The sequence below is a fragment of the Myiozetetes cayanensis genome, unplaced genomic scaffold (assembly GCF_022539395.1).
Source record: "Myiozetetes cayanensis isolate MyiCay16 unplaced genomic scaffold, myiCay2020 scf10, whole genome shotgun sequence".
Classification (NCBI taxonomy): domain Eukaryota; kingdom Metazoa; phylum Chordata; class Aves; order Passeriformes; family Tyrannidae; genus Myiozetetes; species Myiozetetes cayanensis.
In genome coordinates this window covers 14,266,666-14,280,958 of record NW_026086605.1, presented here as the reverse complement: position 1 = coordinate 14,280,958, position 14,293 = coordinate 14,266,666, and the positions used below count along the sequence as shown (strand labels likewise).

Sequence of the window (14,293 nt, the reverse complement as noted above, 5' to 3'; positions counted from 1 at the left end):
AGCAGGGGTCTGGTATCACTGCTGCAGAACTGTGCTCCAGGGTCTGATCCTGCCCTGGGGCCCACCTGGCTGCAGCTGGCTGTGGAGGGGAGAAACCTGGAAAGGGCAACAAGTCCTGCCTAGGCGTTCGGGCTGTCTCCAGCGTGTACTTCTCCATCCATTCACCCGGTGCCAGGGTGTGGGGGCGTGCTGTTGCTCCCGGGGGTTTGGTGCCACCTGGACCATCTCACATTCCTGTTTACAGCCTGTCCACCCTGACCTGCCCCACTTTGTCTTCCTGCAGGACCCTGAATAACAACAATATCACTTCTATCCCCGTGTCCAGCTTCAACCACATGCCCAAGCTGCGGACGTTGTGAGTGTGGATGAGTGAGGGGCTGTGAGGGTGGGAGGGACCTCCTGATCTTGAGTGGGTTGGCCACAGTTCTGCTGCTGCTGTTGGCAGCTCAGCAGTGCTGGGACAGCACTGTGGGGATGGAATGGAGGGAATACCCCTGCAGAGCATCCCCTAACACTGCCAAGCAAGGTGGCCTTGGCAACTGGCATAGATGCTCTTGGGCTCCTCCATTTCTCCCTCTTCATCCTTTGGGATGAGCCAGGCTGAGGCAGCCAGAGAGCAGTGGGGTGGACAGGAGCTGTCCTGTTGCTGCTGACTGCCCCGTCCACCTGCAGCCGCCTGCACTCCAACCATCTCTTCTGCGACTGCCACCTGGCCTGGCTTTCACAGTGGCTGCGCCAGCGTCCCACCATCGGGCTCTTCACTCAGTGCTCTGCTCCTGCCCAGCTCCGTGGCCTCAATGTGGCTGAGATCCAGAAGAATGAGTTCAGCTGCTCTGGTGAGGGGGACAAGGAGGTGGTGGGTGCCAGGGCAGGGTCATGGCCCAGGGAGACAAAGTGTGTCCTGTCAGTGCAGCCCAACTCCACTCCCTACCACGTGCGCCAGCTCAGAGCCTGGATGCATGCTGGGGGTTCATCTCAGGTCAGCACATCCCCTTGATGTGGGGACAATATGGGGACAACACCACTCTATCAGTGTGACAGTACCTCAGTCTGAGCCCTTGGAGCTGTGTGCCTTTGGCACGGGGTTAGGGTGCACCAGGACCTTATGCCCCTGTTCAAAAGTGCCACAAACTGTCCCAGCACACCGAGCTGTCACCAGGGTCCTTCCTTGGGGTGCTGCCACAAGCCTATCTGGCCCAGCTCTTTTCAATTCCAATGCTGGCTGCTTCTCTGGCAGGACAAACGGACCCAGCACGTGCCCAACTCTGCAGCTTGTCCTCTGGCTCCTGCCCAGCCATGTGCACTTGCAGCAATGGCATCGTGGACTGTCGGGGCAAGGGGCTGACTGCTATCCCTGCCAACCTGCCCGAGACCATGACAGAGATGTGAGTATGGCCCCACACCATCACCACTGGGCTCTGGGTGGCTCAAGGCACTGAGGACACAGGAGCAAGCCCCGCAGCTCAGCCCCCCCACAGGGTGGCAGGCCCTCCTTGCCCTTCTCTCACACTGCCCAGATTTAGCCCTGGATTTAGCTGCATTAAAAATGTAAATAGAGAAATAATCTCCTTAGGGGAATCCAATTATGGTACAAAGCCCCCGCTGGGACAGCACACAAGCACTGGTAATCAGGAGGTCCCCCCAGACCCAAGGTTCTGGGGGTAAGAAATGCTCCCCCCACCCCAGCCACCATGGTCCCCCCACCCATGGCACCCCTCCCTGGTGGGCAAAGCCACAGCCACAGGATGTAAGTTGCCTCTGGGCAGAACAGTCCCACACCTATGAAGGAACATGCTGCAAGCTTAGGGGTTCTGCAGTCCCCCAGCCCTGTGAATGGGTTGCTGGGGCTTGGCCAGCCCTGTAGCCCTCCTCTCTCCCTCTTCTCTTTGCAGACGTCTTGAACTCAATGGCATCAAGTCCATCCCTCCAGGTGCCTTCTCCCCCTACAAGAAGCTGCGGAGGATGTAAGTGTGCAGCATCTACTAGCTCACCCCAAACCTCAACACCCTTTACTCCTCTGGTCACTGCCAGCCCCTGACTCTGAGCCTGCAGCCCCTGACTCTGATGGGTGTGGGACACCCCCTGTGACATGGGTGCCACAGCACTGGAGGGAGTCTTGAATACCCCCAGCTGAGTATATTGGGTGTTATGGGTTGTCCACTGGGCCCAGAAGGAGGATGGGGACACAGGGCAAGAGAAGAGGGGACCAGGCCACCTTCTCCCTTTGGGTTTCAGAGACCTGAGCAACAACCAGATCTCAGAGATCGCCCCTGACGCCTTCCAGGGGCTGCGCTCGCTGAACTCGCTGTAAGTGCCCACACTGGGTTGGGTGGGGTGTGGTGGATGCTGCATCCCCTTAACCATGGCCCGCACTATTCCCTTATCTCACACCAGCCTTTCTTTCCCAGGGTGCTGTATGGCAACAAGATCACGGACCTCCCCAAGGGTGTCTTCGGGGGACTTTTTGCCTTGCAGCTGCTGTAAGGCACCAGTGGCTGCGTGGGATGCCTTTTGGGGATGCAAGGAAGCAGGGCTGAGGTCCCCAACACCCATGGTGCAGTGACAGGAGCCCCCAGACTTACATCCTTCTCTCCCTGCCAGGCTTCTTAATGCCAACAAGATCAACTGCGTACGGGCAGACGCCTTCCAGGACCTGCAGAACCTCTCACTGCTCTCACTCTATGACAACAAGATCCAGAGCCTGGCCAAGGGCACCTTCACCTCCCTGCGGGCCATCCAGACCCTGTGAGTGCCTGTGCTAGCTCTGATGGCCTGGGCAGGGGAGCATCTGGGAGGGGAAACATCTTGACGGCTAGCCAGGGCTGGAGCTGGCGGTCACCCACTGTCCCTGGCAGTGCATCACTCGCTGTCCCTGGCACAGGCACCTGGCCCAGAACCCCTTTATCTGCGACTGCAACCTGAAGTGGCTGGCAGATTTCCTCCGTGCCAACCCCGTGGAGACCAGCGGTGCCCGCTGTGCCAGCCCCCGCCGCCTGGCCAACAAGCGCATCGGCCAGATCAAGAGCAAGAAGTTTCGCTGCTCGGGTGAGAGCTGTCCCCGTCCCTGTCACGGGTGCCCTGCGGCACGGCTGTCCTCAGCCCTGCCCCAGCCTGGTGTCTGTGTGCTCAGAGTGCCGATGTGCTTTTCTTTCCCCAGCCAAAGAGCAGTATTTCATCCCAGGTGAGCAGAGGAGCAGCGCATGTGTGTGCATGGTCGTGTGCATGGTTCCCTTTTGGCCAGGCTGCCTGTGGGGTTGTGCCAGGGCCCACAGGCTCATCCTGCATTTCCCATCATTTCGGATTGCTGAGTTCCCAGGTGCCACAGTAAAAGAAGCGCTAGGTATCAGATGCAGCACAGGATGGGCACAGAGGCATTCCCAGGGTCCAGCTCCAGTTGCAAGAGGGTGGTGGACAGTTCCATGTTCCTTGTACCCAGGACAAATATCCCTGCAGATGAGCTGCTTTGGGCACAAAGAAGAGTAATATGTGCACAGGGGTGTGATGAGGGGAGCTGGGGAAGAGATCGAGACCAGCTGGGAGTGTGGGAGGATCAGAGGAAGAGGGGGCAGGTGCAGCCCCCATGCCTCTGCCCATGGGAGCCCATGCTGCCCTATCCATCACGCAGGGACAGAGGATTACCAGCTGAACAGTGAGTGCAACAGTGACGTGATCTGCCCCCCAAAGTGCCGCTGTGAATCAGGTGTGGTCGAGTGCTCCAACCTGAAACTCACCAAGATCCCGGATCGCATCCCACAGTCCACGGCTGAGCTGTAAGAGTCTTCTCTCTGCCACGCTGCTTTCCCTTCTCCAGCAGGAACATTGCTGGCTCTGGGATTTTGCCCAGGGTTTGAGCTGTACCAGGCCCTTCACAGCCATCCCCTGAGCTCTTTTCCCTGCTACCCACCCCAGGCGCCTGAACAACAATGAAATCTCTATCCTGGAGGCTACTGGCATCTTCAAGAAACTTCCACATCTGAAGAAAATGTGAGTATCAGGCAGTCACAGTCCAGTCAGGAATGCCTATGGTCTGGGAAGGCACACAGAGGTCCTGATGCCAGGACAGGCTGGGGCATGAAGTGGAGGGCGTGTCTCAACCTGAGAGTCCCTTGAGGGGCTGGCATCACAGGGTGCTCAGTGGGAGCTGTGTGAGGCAGGATTCAAGATGAGGTCGGGGCAGAGACCCCATCCCAGCTTTCCCCTCTTCACAGCAACCTCAGCAACAACAAGGTATCAGAGATTGAGGATGGGGCATTCGAGGGGGCATCCTCTGTGAATGAGCTGCACCTCACTGTCAACCAGCTGGAGTCCGTGCGGAGTGGCATGTTCAGGGGCCTGGATGGGCTGAGGACACTGTGAGTCCCTCCCCGCTTCCCCATGATCGCAGGGATGGGGACATCCCTACTCCTTGCCTCCCTGCCTTGTCCGTGATCTGGGGCCGGTGCTGTCTGCATCACTGCAGGACCAGCTCAGGAGCGCCTTGCCCATCAGCTGGCTGTATCCAGAGCTGGAGGGGCAGGGGTTTGCTGCTCAGGGACTGGCTCAGGCTCATCCTGCTGCCCAGCAGTGAGGTGGGCAGAGCCTGGGCACTGCTAAGGTTGGTTTCCCCCGTGGAGCCTGCCCAGGTTGTTAGGCACCGTGGTTCCCTTCCCTCTGCAGGATGCTGAGGAACAACCGCATCAGCTGCATCCACAACGACAGCTTCACAGGGCTACGCAATGTCCGCCTGCTCTCCCTGTACGACAACCAGATCAGCACCATTGCTCCGGGAGCCTTCGACACGCTGCAGTCCCTCTCCACGCTGTATGTCCCAGGCCCAGGGAGGGGGATGCTTCCGGGCTGTCCACGTCGCATCAGAGGGCTGCAGGATGTCCCCTCGCCTGGTGGCTGTTCAGGTGATGCCCTTGTGCTCCTTCCCGTGTGCAGGAACCTGCTCGCCAACCCTTTCAACTGCAACTGCCAGCTGGCCTGGCTGGGGGACTGGCTGCGCAAGAGGAAGATCGTGACAGGGAACCCTCGGTGCCAAAACCCCGACTTCCTCCGGCAGATCCCTCTCCAAGACGTGGCTTTCCCTGACTTCAGGTGTGAGGAAGGTAACTCACTGGCCCCACGGCACTGGGAGTGGAGACCAGGATTCTCCTCACAGGGTGACACCATGCTCCCTGTCCCAGCACCATCCCTTGCTCCCAGGATGTGCCATGTGGCAAACCAGGGGCTCAGGGGCCCCGTGAGTGCTCTCCCTTAATGATGCATGAGCTTCCCATCCTGGTACCCAGCCCTTGGGGCTGCACTGAAATACCCACAGGTAGGTATAAAGCCAGGAGAGGAGTTTGCACCCACTGCATGGCAGGACGTTTGGATGTAGGCAGGTCTGTGCTGGCAAATGCTGTGCCCTGGATGCTGGCAGGAGCAGATGTGTAGACAGAGTTCACTGGGATTCATCCTGCTCCTTCCCTCCCTCCCTTCTCAGTCTTGCACATGCGCCAGAGCTGGGCAGATGGAGCAGACGGGGAGTGTGCGTGGGGAGAAAAACCTTTTTTTATTTTTTTTTTTTTTTTTTAAATTTAGAGCAGCTTTTGAGCCCTCTGGAAAATATTTACAAACAAATCATCCTTTCTTCTGCTTTCCCTCCTCCACCACGTCAAATACTGAAGGGTTGCATCCTGCGCCTTTCCTAGCGGTGCCAGATAGCATACGGTTGTCCCAGGGATGCCTCTCCCACAGGATCCCAGTGCCACGGCAGGGAAGGGGAGCAGTGCTGGCTCCTCAGGCTGCTTGGCACAGTATCCGCTCCCTCTAGCCTGTGTCTGGGAGATGGGTGAAGGAGGTTGTTTCAGGAGGACTTGCAGGGCTGGGCCCCTTCTGCACCCTTCTCTCTGCTGTCCTTGGGACTTCATTTTTATTTGAAAATGGTGGAAAGCAGAGCAGCCTTGATCTGTCAGATTGTATCCACACTGGTGGGACAGGCAGTTTCTGGGCACAGGAGTGATTCCTGCAGTGATGTCTCTCAGCTGTGCTGAGGCTGTTGCCTGCAACACCCTGCTTTGAGGACAAGGAAAGATGGTTGGCATGAGAAGGGAGCCATCCTAGGCAGGCACAAGGCATTGAATGTGGCCTCACACAATGCCCAAGGACTGGACTACAGTGACTTTGTGGCTTTCTGTGCCCGGTGTAGGTAAGGAGGAGACCACCTGCATCCCTCGGCCCCAGTGCCCACAAGAGTGCACCTGCCTTGACACCGTTGTCCGCTGCAGCAACAAACATCTCAAGGCCCTGCCCAAGGGGATCCCCAAGAACGTCACAGAGCTGTGAGTAGTGGCCAAGTGCCCAAACTGTCCCCACAGCCACCATCAACTTTGCAGTTCTGGGTTGGGGGACTTTGCTGTGGGGTTGCAGGTGTCAGGGCAGAGATACTCCTTCCCACACCTCCATCCTGGCTTTGCAGTGGGAGCAGGATCCCCACCCATCCAAGGGACCCTGTCCAGCCCCAACACCAGCAAGGGGCTCAACAAGAACCTCTCTGCTGACTTAGGGATACCAAGGGTGACATGCAAGGAGTGTTGTCACAGCAGCTTGGTCCCTGCTTTTTGACTTTGTGAGGGTCAGCAAGGATCAGCAGCTGCATTCCCCACACAGCTGTGCAGCCCAGCCTGTCGTCAGGGACAGGGACACCCTGCCTCTGCCACCTCCCCGGCCCCTCCTTGCCATCCCTCTCACCACAGCTGCAGGGATGCTCTTGGCATGCAGGCCCAGCCCCAAGCACACAGTCAGTGGGATGTGGTTTGCCTGGGGTCAGCCACCCGTCACCATGGGTGTCAGGGAGACACCCAAGCAGCCACGCCAGATCTGGATGTGCAGGCTCCATGATGCCCATCGCTGCAAAAGGGGCTCTGTACCCCTTTGGGACGGAGGACGGCAACAAATCCTGTGTGCAGGGGGTGCAGACGCTGCTTTGTGCACAAACATTTTCACACCACCCCCACACACTCCTCCACTGTCTTGCACACCCCTCCTCTCTCTACATCCTCCGCTCTCTCTCTCACATGCCTTGGGAATGGTTACGGCCTCCCACGCTCACATCAGATGTGTAAAAGCGGCACATGGCTGTCTGCACTTGCACACGTAGGCTGCTGGGAGACTGTCCCTAGGGAACCTGCACGCAAAGCCCCCGGCTGTGCTCAGGCACTCACGTGCTAACCGTCCTGCCAGCCTGTGAGTCCCCCAAGAGCCCTGTAGTGGTGCTGGGTGGGAAGAGATGCTGGAGATGCTTCTTGCAGCCTGAGGTCCATGGTGGTGCACAAGAGAAAGAGGGGGCAGAGGGAGTGGTCTCCTGCTTCTCAGCCACCCCAAGGTGCTCTTGTTCTCCTTTACAGCTACCTGGATGGGAACCAGTTCACTCAGGTCCCAGGGCAGCTCTCTACCTTCAAGTACCTGCAGCTTGTGTAAGTAGCAGGAGCCCAGGAAGCCAGGGGCACTGCTGGGACCTGTGGGTGAGAACAGGGGCTGTTGCCATGGTGCATGATCCTGAGGAGGGGCCTGGCAGTGTTCAGGGACCCCTGACATCCCTCTGTGACTCCCCTCTGCTCTGGAACACAGCAGTCTGACAGTGATGCTCAGCCCCTGGGTGCTCACCACCTTTCCTGGTGCCAGGCATGGGGCAGAGGTGGGACAGTGGCATTGCTGCCATCGCCCTGTGTGACAGCCCTGCTGCTCCCTTGGAGGCTGTGTCGTGCTGCTGTTGCACCCTATTGCAGCTGAGCAGGCAGGGGAGCAGTGAGAGGGGATGGGGCCCAGCTGGCTCCAATCCCTGGGGTCTGTCTTTTCCAGTGATCTGAGCAACAACAAGATCAGCTCCCTGAGCAACTCCTCCTTCACCAACATGAGCCAGCTCACCACCCTGTAAGTGCAGTCCTTGGGGCATGCCACACTGGGATACAGCCCAGCCAAGCTGTGGGGGGCTATTCTTAGGGAACCCCAAAGACTGGGGGGTGCTGGGGACACCAGGGTCTCACCCTTCTGCCTAGGGTGAAACTGTGGTTTGAGTTGGAGTTCATGCAGGGGCAGTGTGTAGCCCAGGGTCTGTTTCTTGCAAGACACACATTTGGTTTGCCTCCTTCCCTCCTGCAGGATCCTCAGCTACAACTCCTTGCAGTGCATCCCTCCTCAGGCCTTCGAGGGCCTCCGTTCCCTCCGGCTGCTGTAAGTACCTGCCTGTAGCTGAGCTCACAGCCCTGCTTGGCCCTTTCTCTGCTGCTGCCTGTGTCCCTTGTTCCTTATGCCCCCTTGGAGCTGGGTGCGGGCAGGCAAGCAGGGTACAGGCTGCAGGAGGAGCACGGCAGGGCTCAGCAGCCCTTCAGAGCAGACAGTGCATTTGCAGCAGTGACAGTGTGGTGGGGTCCAGCTCTGCCACACATACCTGGACCTGTGACGTGGGGGCAGCCCAACTGGTCACAGTTCTTGCTGCCCACCCTGGAGCCATGGGCATCACAGGACGCTCTGTTCTCTGCAGGTCTCTCCATGGCAATGACATCTCCAGCCTTCCCGAGGGCATCTTTGCAGATGTCACCTCCCTGTCCCACCTGTGAGTATCTCCCACTCCACAGGGCTCAGGGCTGGACCCAGGCTCAGGAGACTTCTGAAAATTAGGCTGAGCCTGGCTTCCCTGAAGGGTGAGCTGCCTTCTCCCCTCTTCTCTGGACTGGCACTTGCAACATCATTTTTTGGGTAGTGTTGTGACCCGCTTCCCTCCCCATGCTTGGGCTCAGGACCAGGTTGCTGCTGAGCCTCCCAGTACCGCTGGGATGGCCCTGTGGTCCTAGCTGGATGATAGGAGGAGTCCTTCCACAGTCTGCTAGGTCTCTGGGGTCCCCCAAAATGTGGGTCAAGCCATGCAAAATGGTGATGTGGGTATGGGTTGGCAGGGGCTACTCTGACCCACACCAACATGTTGTTAGCCTTCTGCCAGTGCACTTCCCTGCAACAGCTCCCTGCAAATCTGTCATCAAGTGTCCTGCTGCCAGTGGTGGTGTTTCAGCCCCTCTTTAAGGTAGCCTGTACCTCAGGAGCACTGCTCCGTACCCACTACCTGGGGATGGGGTTCAGCTTTGCTCATGGTGTTTTTTTGGTCCCCTCCCTGTCTCTGCTAAGCTGTTCCCACCTGTCTGCCAGTGGCCACTCCTGCTCTTGTTATCCTGGGAGTCTCAGACTGTTCCTTCAGTCTGCAAGGAGCATCTTGACTTCCAGTCCTGACCTCCTTGTGTTTTTGGGCAGCAGCACTGCTCACTCTGCTATGATTTCCCTTGCCAAAGCCTGTGCTGCCTTTGCTGCTTCCAGCCGGCACTGCCAGTTCCCACAGGCAGAGCTGTGTCACCAGCCAGCACTGTGGGTGCTGTAGGACTGTCAGCCCCAGCAGATGAGCTGTCTGAACTGCCTCCGTCTGGGCTACCATCTCCTTCCTTCGTCACAGATGTTGGTCACACTGGCCTTCCATCACTGCTGACCTTTTCAGTCAAGGAGGATCCAAAGGGGCATCCAGCTCCTCAGCCTTCCACGTCATCTGCTGCTTGCCTGCCCTTCTGTGCTGTGGAGCAGAGCAACCCTCCCTCCTCCTCTCCCAGGGCAATTCTTTCTTCTCCTCTGATGCTGTCTGCATGACCTTCAGCCACAGCCCGCTGCTTATCCCCATCAGCCTGCTCTTGTGTCCCTGTCTTGCACACTTGTGCAGCAGAGCCCAGGTTGGCCCTGCAGCTCCCATGCAGGTCCTATGGCCAGTTTGCTGCTCCAGGCAGCTTTGTATGTGTGCTGCAGAAGGACTGCTAAGGATTTCTGTGTGGGCAGTGGAGGAGAGCCCCAGGGAAGAGCACAGGGCACCACATGGGCTGTGGGGCTGGCAGCAGGGTGGTTTAACTGAGCAGCATTGTGGGGCTCTGTGTCCCCATCCTCCCACCATGAGCAGCACCTCTGGTGGGTCCAGAAATGGAGGAGTACTGGTTCCCCCATCATTTGGCAGTCCAGCCCAGTGATGGAGTTGTGCCCAGTCCCAAGGTCTCCAAGCCCAGTTCCCTCCGTGGGGCAGTGGGTGCAGTTTTGCCCTTCTCCTCCTGCAGAGCCATTGGGGCCAATCCCCTGTACTGCAGCTGCAACCTGCGCTGGCTCTCCAGCTGGGTCAAGACGGGGTACAAGGAGCCTGGCATCGCCCGCTGCGCTGGGCCCCCCGACATGGAAGGCAAACTGCTGCTCACCACCCCTGCCAAGAAGTTTGAGTGCCAAGGTGAGAGGTGCCCCTGCTGTCCATCCATGCCCCCCTCTGTCACAGGCAGCTGGGCTGCCTCCTGCCCCTTGCCCAGCAGAGCAGTGCTCGAGTCTGGGTGGCTCCAGGATTTCAGCCGTTGAGCTGCTTTGTGGATGAGGGGGACCAGGATGCTTCCATCCTCTTACCTGGCTAGTGGCACATCCCTAGTGACCGAGCAAACTGGTGGCTGTCCCATTTACTGGTACACAGCCTCCTGGCAGGGAAGGGTCTGCTCCCAGGCACAGCTGAGGCTCTGCCCCCTACATCAGTGATCACAAAAGGACACGTCCCCATCACTCCCTGCACTGACAGTCATCCCCGTGCCTTCCATCCCACAGGCCCACCCTCTCTGAGTGTCCAGGCCAAGTGCAACCCCTGCCTCTCCAGCCCCTGCCAGAACCAGGGCACCTGCCACAACGACCCCCTCAGCTTCTACCGCTGCGCCTGCCCCAGTGACTACAAGGTACCCTAGTCCCAAGGGTCCCCATTGCACAGGGACATGTCCCTGCAGAGGGCGAGGGAGCAGAGCAGAGGCTTTGCCATGCCCCTGGGGCTTGTGTCTGCATGAGCATCTGCCCTCCCTGTGTGCCCCAGTGTCCCACTGAGTGTGATGGGGCAGGGAGAGCTGGGTAAGGTGTCGTGGCACCCTCCTCGCTCCCACTTCTCCATCCTTCCCCAGGGCAGGAACTGTGAAGTGGCAGTCAGTGGCTGTTCCTCCAACCCTTGTGCCAATGGAGGGACCTGCCAGCCTCAGGAGGGGGAAGGAGCCGGGTTCAGGTGAGTGCTGGACAGGAATCCATGAAAGGTGGGTATTTGGGCAGCAGCATGAAGAGTTTTGATACTTCCTTCCCTTCCTGCCTGCTCCCTTGGGTATATAGCTGGGATACTGGACTCACATGGTAGCTCCAGCCCATGCTGCCTGTCTCCACTTCCCCATGCCCCTCATCCCTTGAGGCTCCTGAGCCAAGGTCATGGCAGAGGAAGGGGGTCCCTTTCACTTACAGGAGGCATGGGGAGGTAAAGGGTAGTGGGATTTGTGACTGGGAGCGCTTTCTGTTGTCCTGGGGTCACTGCTGCTCCCTGTGGGGCTGCCTTGCCCCCACGTAACCCTCACTGTCCTGAGTGCTTGACGCCTTTCCAGGAACTGGGATGCAATTAGGAGCTGAAAATAGATGGCAGGCTGGGGGTGAGGAGGTGGACTGCACAGCCAGCCTGTTGTCGTGGCAACTCGACATCCTTGGGCAGGCTGTGCTGCCACCCCCCCCTGTAACCAGTGTTCAACAGGGGAACACCAAACCCAGCTCTTGGCGTGCGTGTGTGCTCTGCACCAAGGTCCTGTACTGGTTATTCTGGGGGAACCACCCCCAGGCGCTCCATTTCCTTTTCCCCCGACATTCCCCTTGCCCTGTGGCAGGTGCCTGTGCCCAGCAGGCTTTGAGGGCCTGAGCTGCAGCGCCACCAGCAACCCCTGCAAGGAGCACGTCTGTGAGAACGGGGGCTCCTGTGTGCCCAGTGCCACCAACTACACCTGCCTTTGTCCTGCCCACTACACAGGTACCTGGAATGGGGCTAGCCAGCCCCAGATCGTGCAGACCTGGCAGGGAAATGTGCCCAGTACTACCTTCCCACCCGTGAGGCTAACAGCAGCTCTGCCTGCTGTCCCAGTGCCTGTCACCATGGCCTCTGGGCTCAGCTGTCCCAAGTTTGGGTACCCCGCTGAACCCCCACACCCTGGGATGCCCTCAGTGCCTGGCTTGGGCAGGAGCTGCCTCCCGTGGAGCAGAGCCCTATGCCTGTGGGGGTGGAAGCCACAGGCTTGGAAACACTCTGCCTTGAGCTGAGGCCCCCAGGGGTTCCCCATGTCCTGCAGGGACTGGAGCTGCCCCTCTGGCCCTGGAGCTGATGGGCATCCCCTCTTCTGCTTTGCAGGGGAATTCTGTGAGCAGCCACCCGATTTCTGCTCATCTGAGCTCAACCCATGCCAACATGACTCCACGTGCATCTCTACCAGCCAGGGGCCCAGGTGAGCCCCCTCTCCCTAAACCACTTTTCCTGGCTGTGTGAGAGTGGGTACATTTGTTTTTGGTGGGCTTCAGCTCACAGGCTGGCGAGGGGGCATGGGGAGGGGTATGCCAGGAGGAGCAGGTGCCCATTGTTGAGGGGAGAACGAAGGGGCAGCCCTCCGCTGAACCCTCCGCTTGCCCCAGATGTGTGTGTGCCCCTGGCTATGTGGGGAGCAACTGCAGCGAGGACTTTGATGACTGCCAAGACCATCGGTGCCAGAACAACGCCCGCTGCCTGGACGAGGTGAACGGCTACTCCTGCCTCTGCACCGAGGGCTACAGGTATCACCAGGAAGACAGGGGGCACCTGGGATAGAGGGGATGGTTATGTGTCACTGCAGGAGAGACAGGTTCTGGCTACCAAGTCCATCCATCCATCCCTCTCAGAGTGAAAGGAAGGAGTGGGGATGGAAGCCTATGTCTCTGTGGATGGAATCTGGGGAGGGAACCAGCATCCCTGGGGAGGGACCCCAGGGCACAGCTCAGCATCTAGGCATCCTTCTGATGCTAGTGTATGGAGAGCGTCCCCAGGGACCCCAAGTCAGGGGGGTGTTGTTAGAGCAGGGGGCAGGGTGTAGGGCGCATTCCCAGCCCCCTGCCCAGCAGCACCCTTGGCCCCGCAGTGGCCAGCTCTGCGAGATGCCGCCCCACACCGCTGGCCAGTCTGGTCTCTGCGAGCGAGCCGAGTGCCAAAACGGGGCCCCGTGTGTGGAGCGCGGTGCCCGCGCCCTTTGCCAGTGCCTGCCCGGCTTCGGTGGCCCCAAGTGTGAGAAGCTGCTGAGCGTCAACTTTGTGGACCGTGACACGTACCTGCAGTTCACCGACCTGCAGGACTGGCCGCGGGCCAATATCACCCTTCAGGTGAGGGCAGGGGAGGCATGGGGATGGTGGGGGTGTTGGCACTGGGGATGCTGCCCCAGGGATGTGGGCTCCCACCTCTCCCTGTGACAGGTCTCCACAGCTGAAGGCAATGGCATCCTGCTGTACAACGGTGACAGTGACCACATGGCTGTGGAACTGTACCAGGGCCACGTCCGGGTCAGCTATGACCCCGGCACCCACCCCAGCTCAGCCATCTACAGGTATGTGCCACCCCTTCCCTGCTCACTGGGGACCACCGCCCTTCTTGCACGGGCTTGGGGGCATCCCTGGTGACCCAGCCATCCCCTCCAGTGCCGAGACCATCAACGATGGGCAGTTCCACACCGTGGAGCTGGTGACCTTTGACCAGATGGTGAACCTCTCCATTGACGGTGGCAGCCCCATGACCATGGACAACTCAGGGAAGCACTACACGCTGAACAGTGAGGCTCCTCTCTATGTGGGAGGTAAGACAGGGATCAGGGGAGCAGTGGAGGGTGTGGGGGGCGTCCAGGTGTGCTGATGGTCCTGCTCTCCCCAGGCATGCCTGTGGATGTCAACTCGGCTGCCTTCCGCCTCTGGCAGCTCCTCAATGGCACCAGCTTCCATGGATGCATCCGCAACCTCTACATCAACAACGAGCTGCAGGACTTCACCAAGACGCGGATGACGCCAGGGGTGGTGCCAGGCTGTGAGCCCTGCCGCAAGCTCTACTGCCTGCACGGCATCTGCCAGCCTGCCGGCGCCCAGGGCCCCGTCTGCCACTGTGAGGCTGGCTGGGATGGGCCCCACTGCGACCAGCCCCGTGGTGGCCCCTGCCAGGGGCACAAGTGAGTGCCCTCACCCCACTGGCTGCCCTGCAGCGATGGTTCTGTCCTGTTGGCTGCCCCACAGTGACCCATCTGCCCCACTGGCTGTCCTGAAGCAATAGCACAGCCCCACTGGCTGTCCAGCAGCCATGGTCCTGACCCACTGGCTGCCTCACAGAGTTGTGCCTGCCCCATTTGGTCTTTGGCTGCGCCAATTCATTGGTGACCCCGCCATAACTGAGCTGCTCCATTGGCTCATTGGCTGTCCTTTG

General features: G+C 59.4%; 1 protein-coding gene across 1 annotated transcript in view; it reads left to right on the top strand.

The window, feature by feature from the left end:
- The window catches only part of SLIT1 (slit guidance ligand 1), a 61,634-nt gene that overhangs the window by 44,236 nt on the left and 3,105 nt on the right, over positions 1 to 14,293 (top strand). The window contains 29 exon segments of the mRNA XM_050305831.1: positions 284 to 355; positions 673 to 836; positions 1,238 to 1,385; positions 1,893 to 1,964; positions 2,236 to 2,307; positions 2,409 to 2,480; positions 2,602 to 2,745; positions 2,882 to 3,045; positions 3,158 to 3,181; positions 3,626 to 3,770; positions 3,910 to 3,984; positions 4,209 to 4,352; positions 4,657 to 4,800; positions 4,924 to 5,090; positions 6,173 to 6,305; positions 7,371 to 7,439; positions 7,825 to 7,896; positions 8,125 to 8,196; positions 8,507 to 8,578; positions 10,104 to 10,267; positions 10,627 to 10,751; positions 10,968 to 11,065; positions 11,703 to 11,842; positions 12,218 to 12,311; positions 12,496 to 12,633; positions 12,975 to 13,212; positions 13,303 to 13,433; positions 13,525 to 13,679; positions 13,754 to 14,042. Of these exon segments, the coding sequence (XP_050161788.1) occupies positions 284 to 355; positions 673 to 836; positions 1,238 to 1,385; positions 1,893 to 1,964; positions 2,236 to 2,307; positions 2,409 to 2,480; positions 2,602 to 2,745; positions 2,882 to 3,045; positions 3,158 to 3,181; positions 3,626 to 3,770; positions 3,910 to 3,984; positions 4,209 to 4,352; positions 4,657 to 4,800; positions 4,924 to 5,090; positions 6,173 to 6,305; positions 7,371 to 7,439; positions 7,825 to 7,896; positions 8,125 to 8,196; positions 8,507 to 8,578; positions 10,104 to 10,267; positions 10,627 to 10,751; positions 10,968 to 11,065; positions 11,703 to 11,842; positions 12,218 to 12,311; positions 12,496 to 12,633; positions 12,975 to 13,212; positions 13,303 to 13,433; positions 13,525 to 13,679; positions 13,754 to 14,042 (3,597 nt within the window).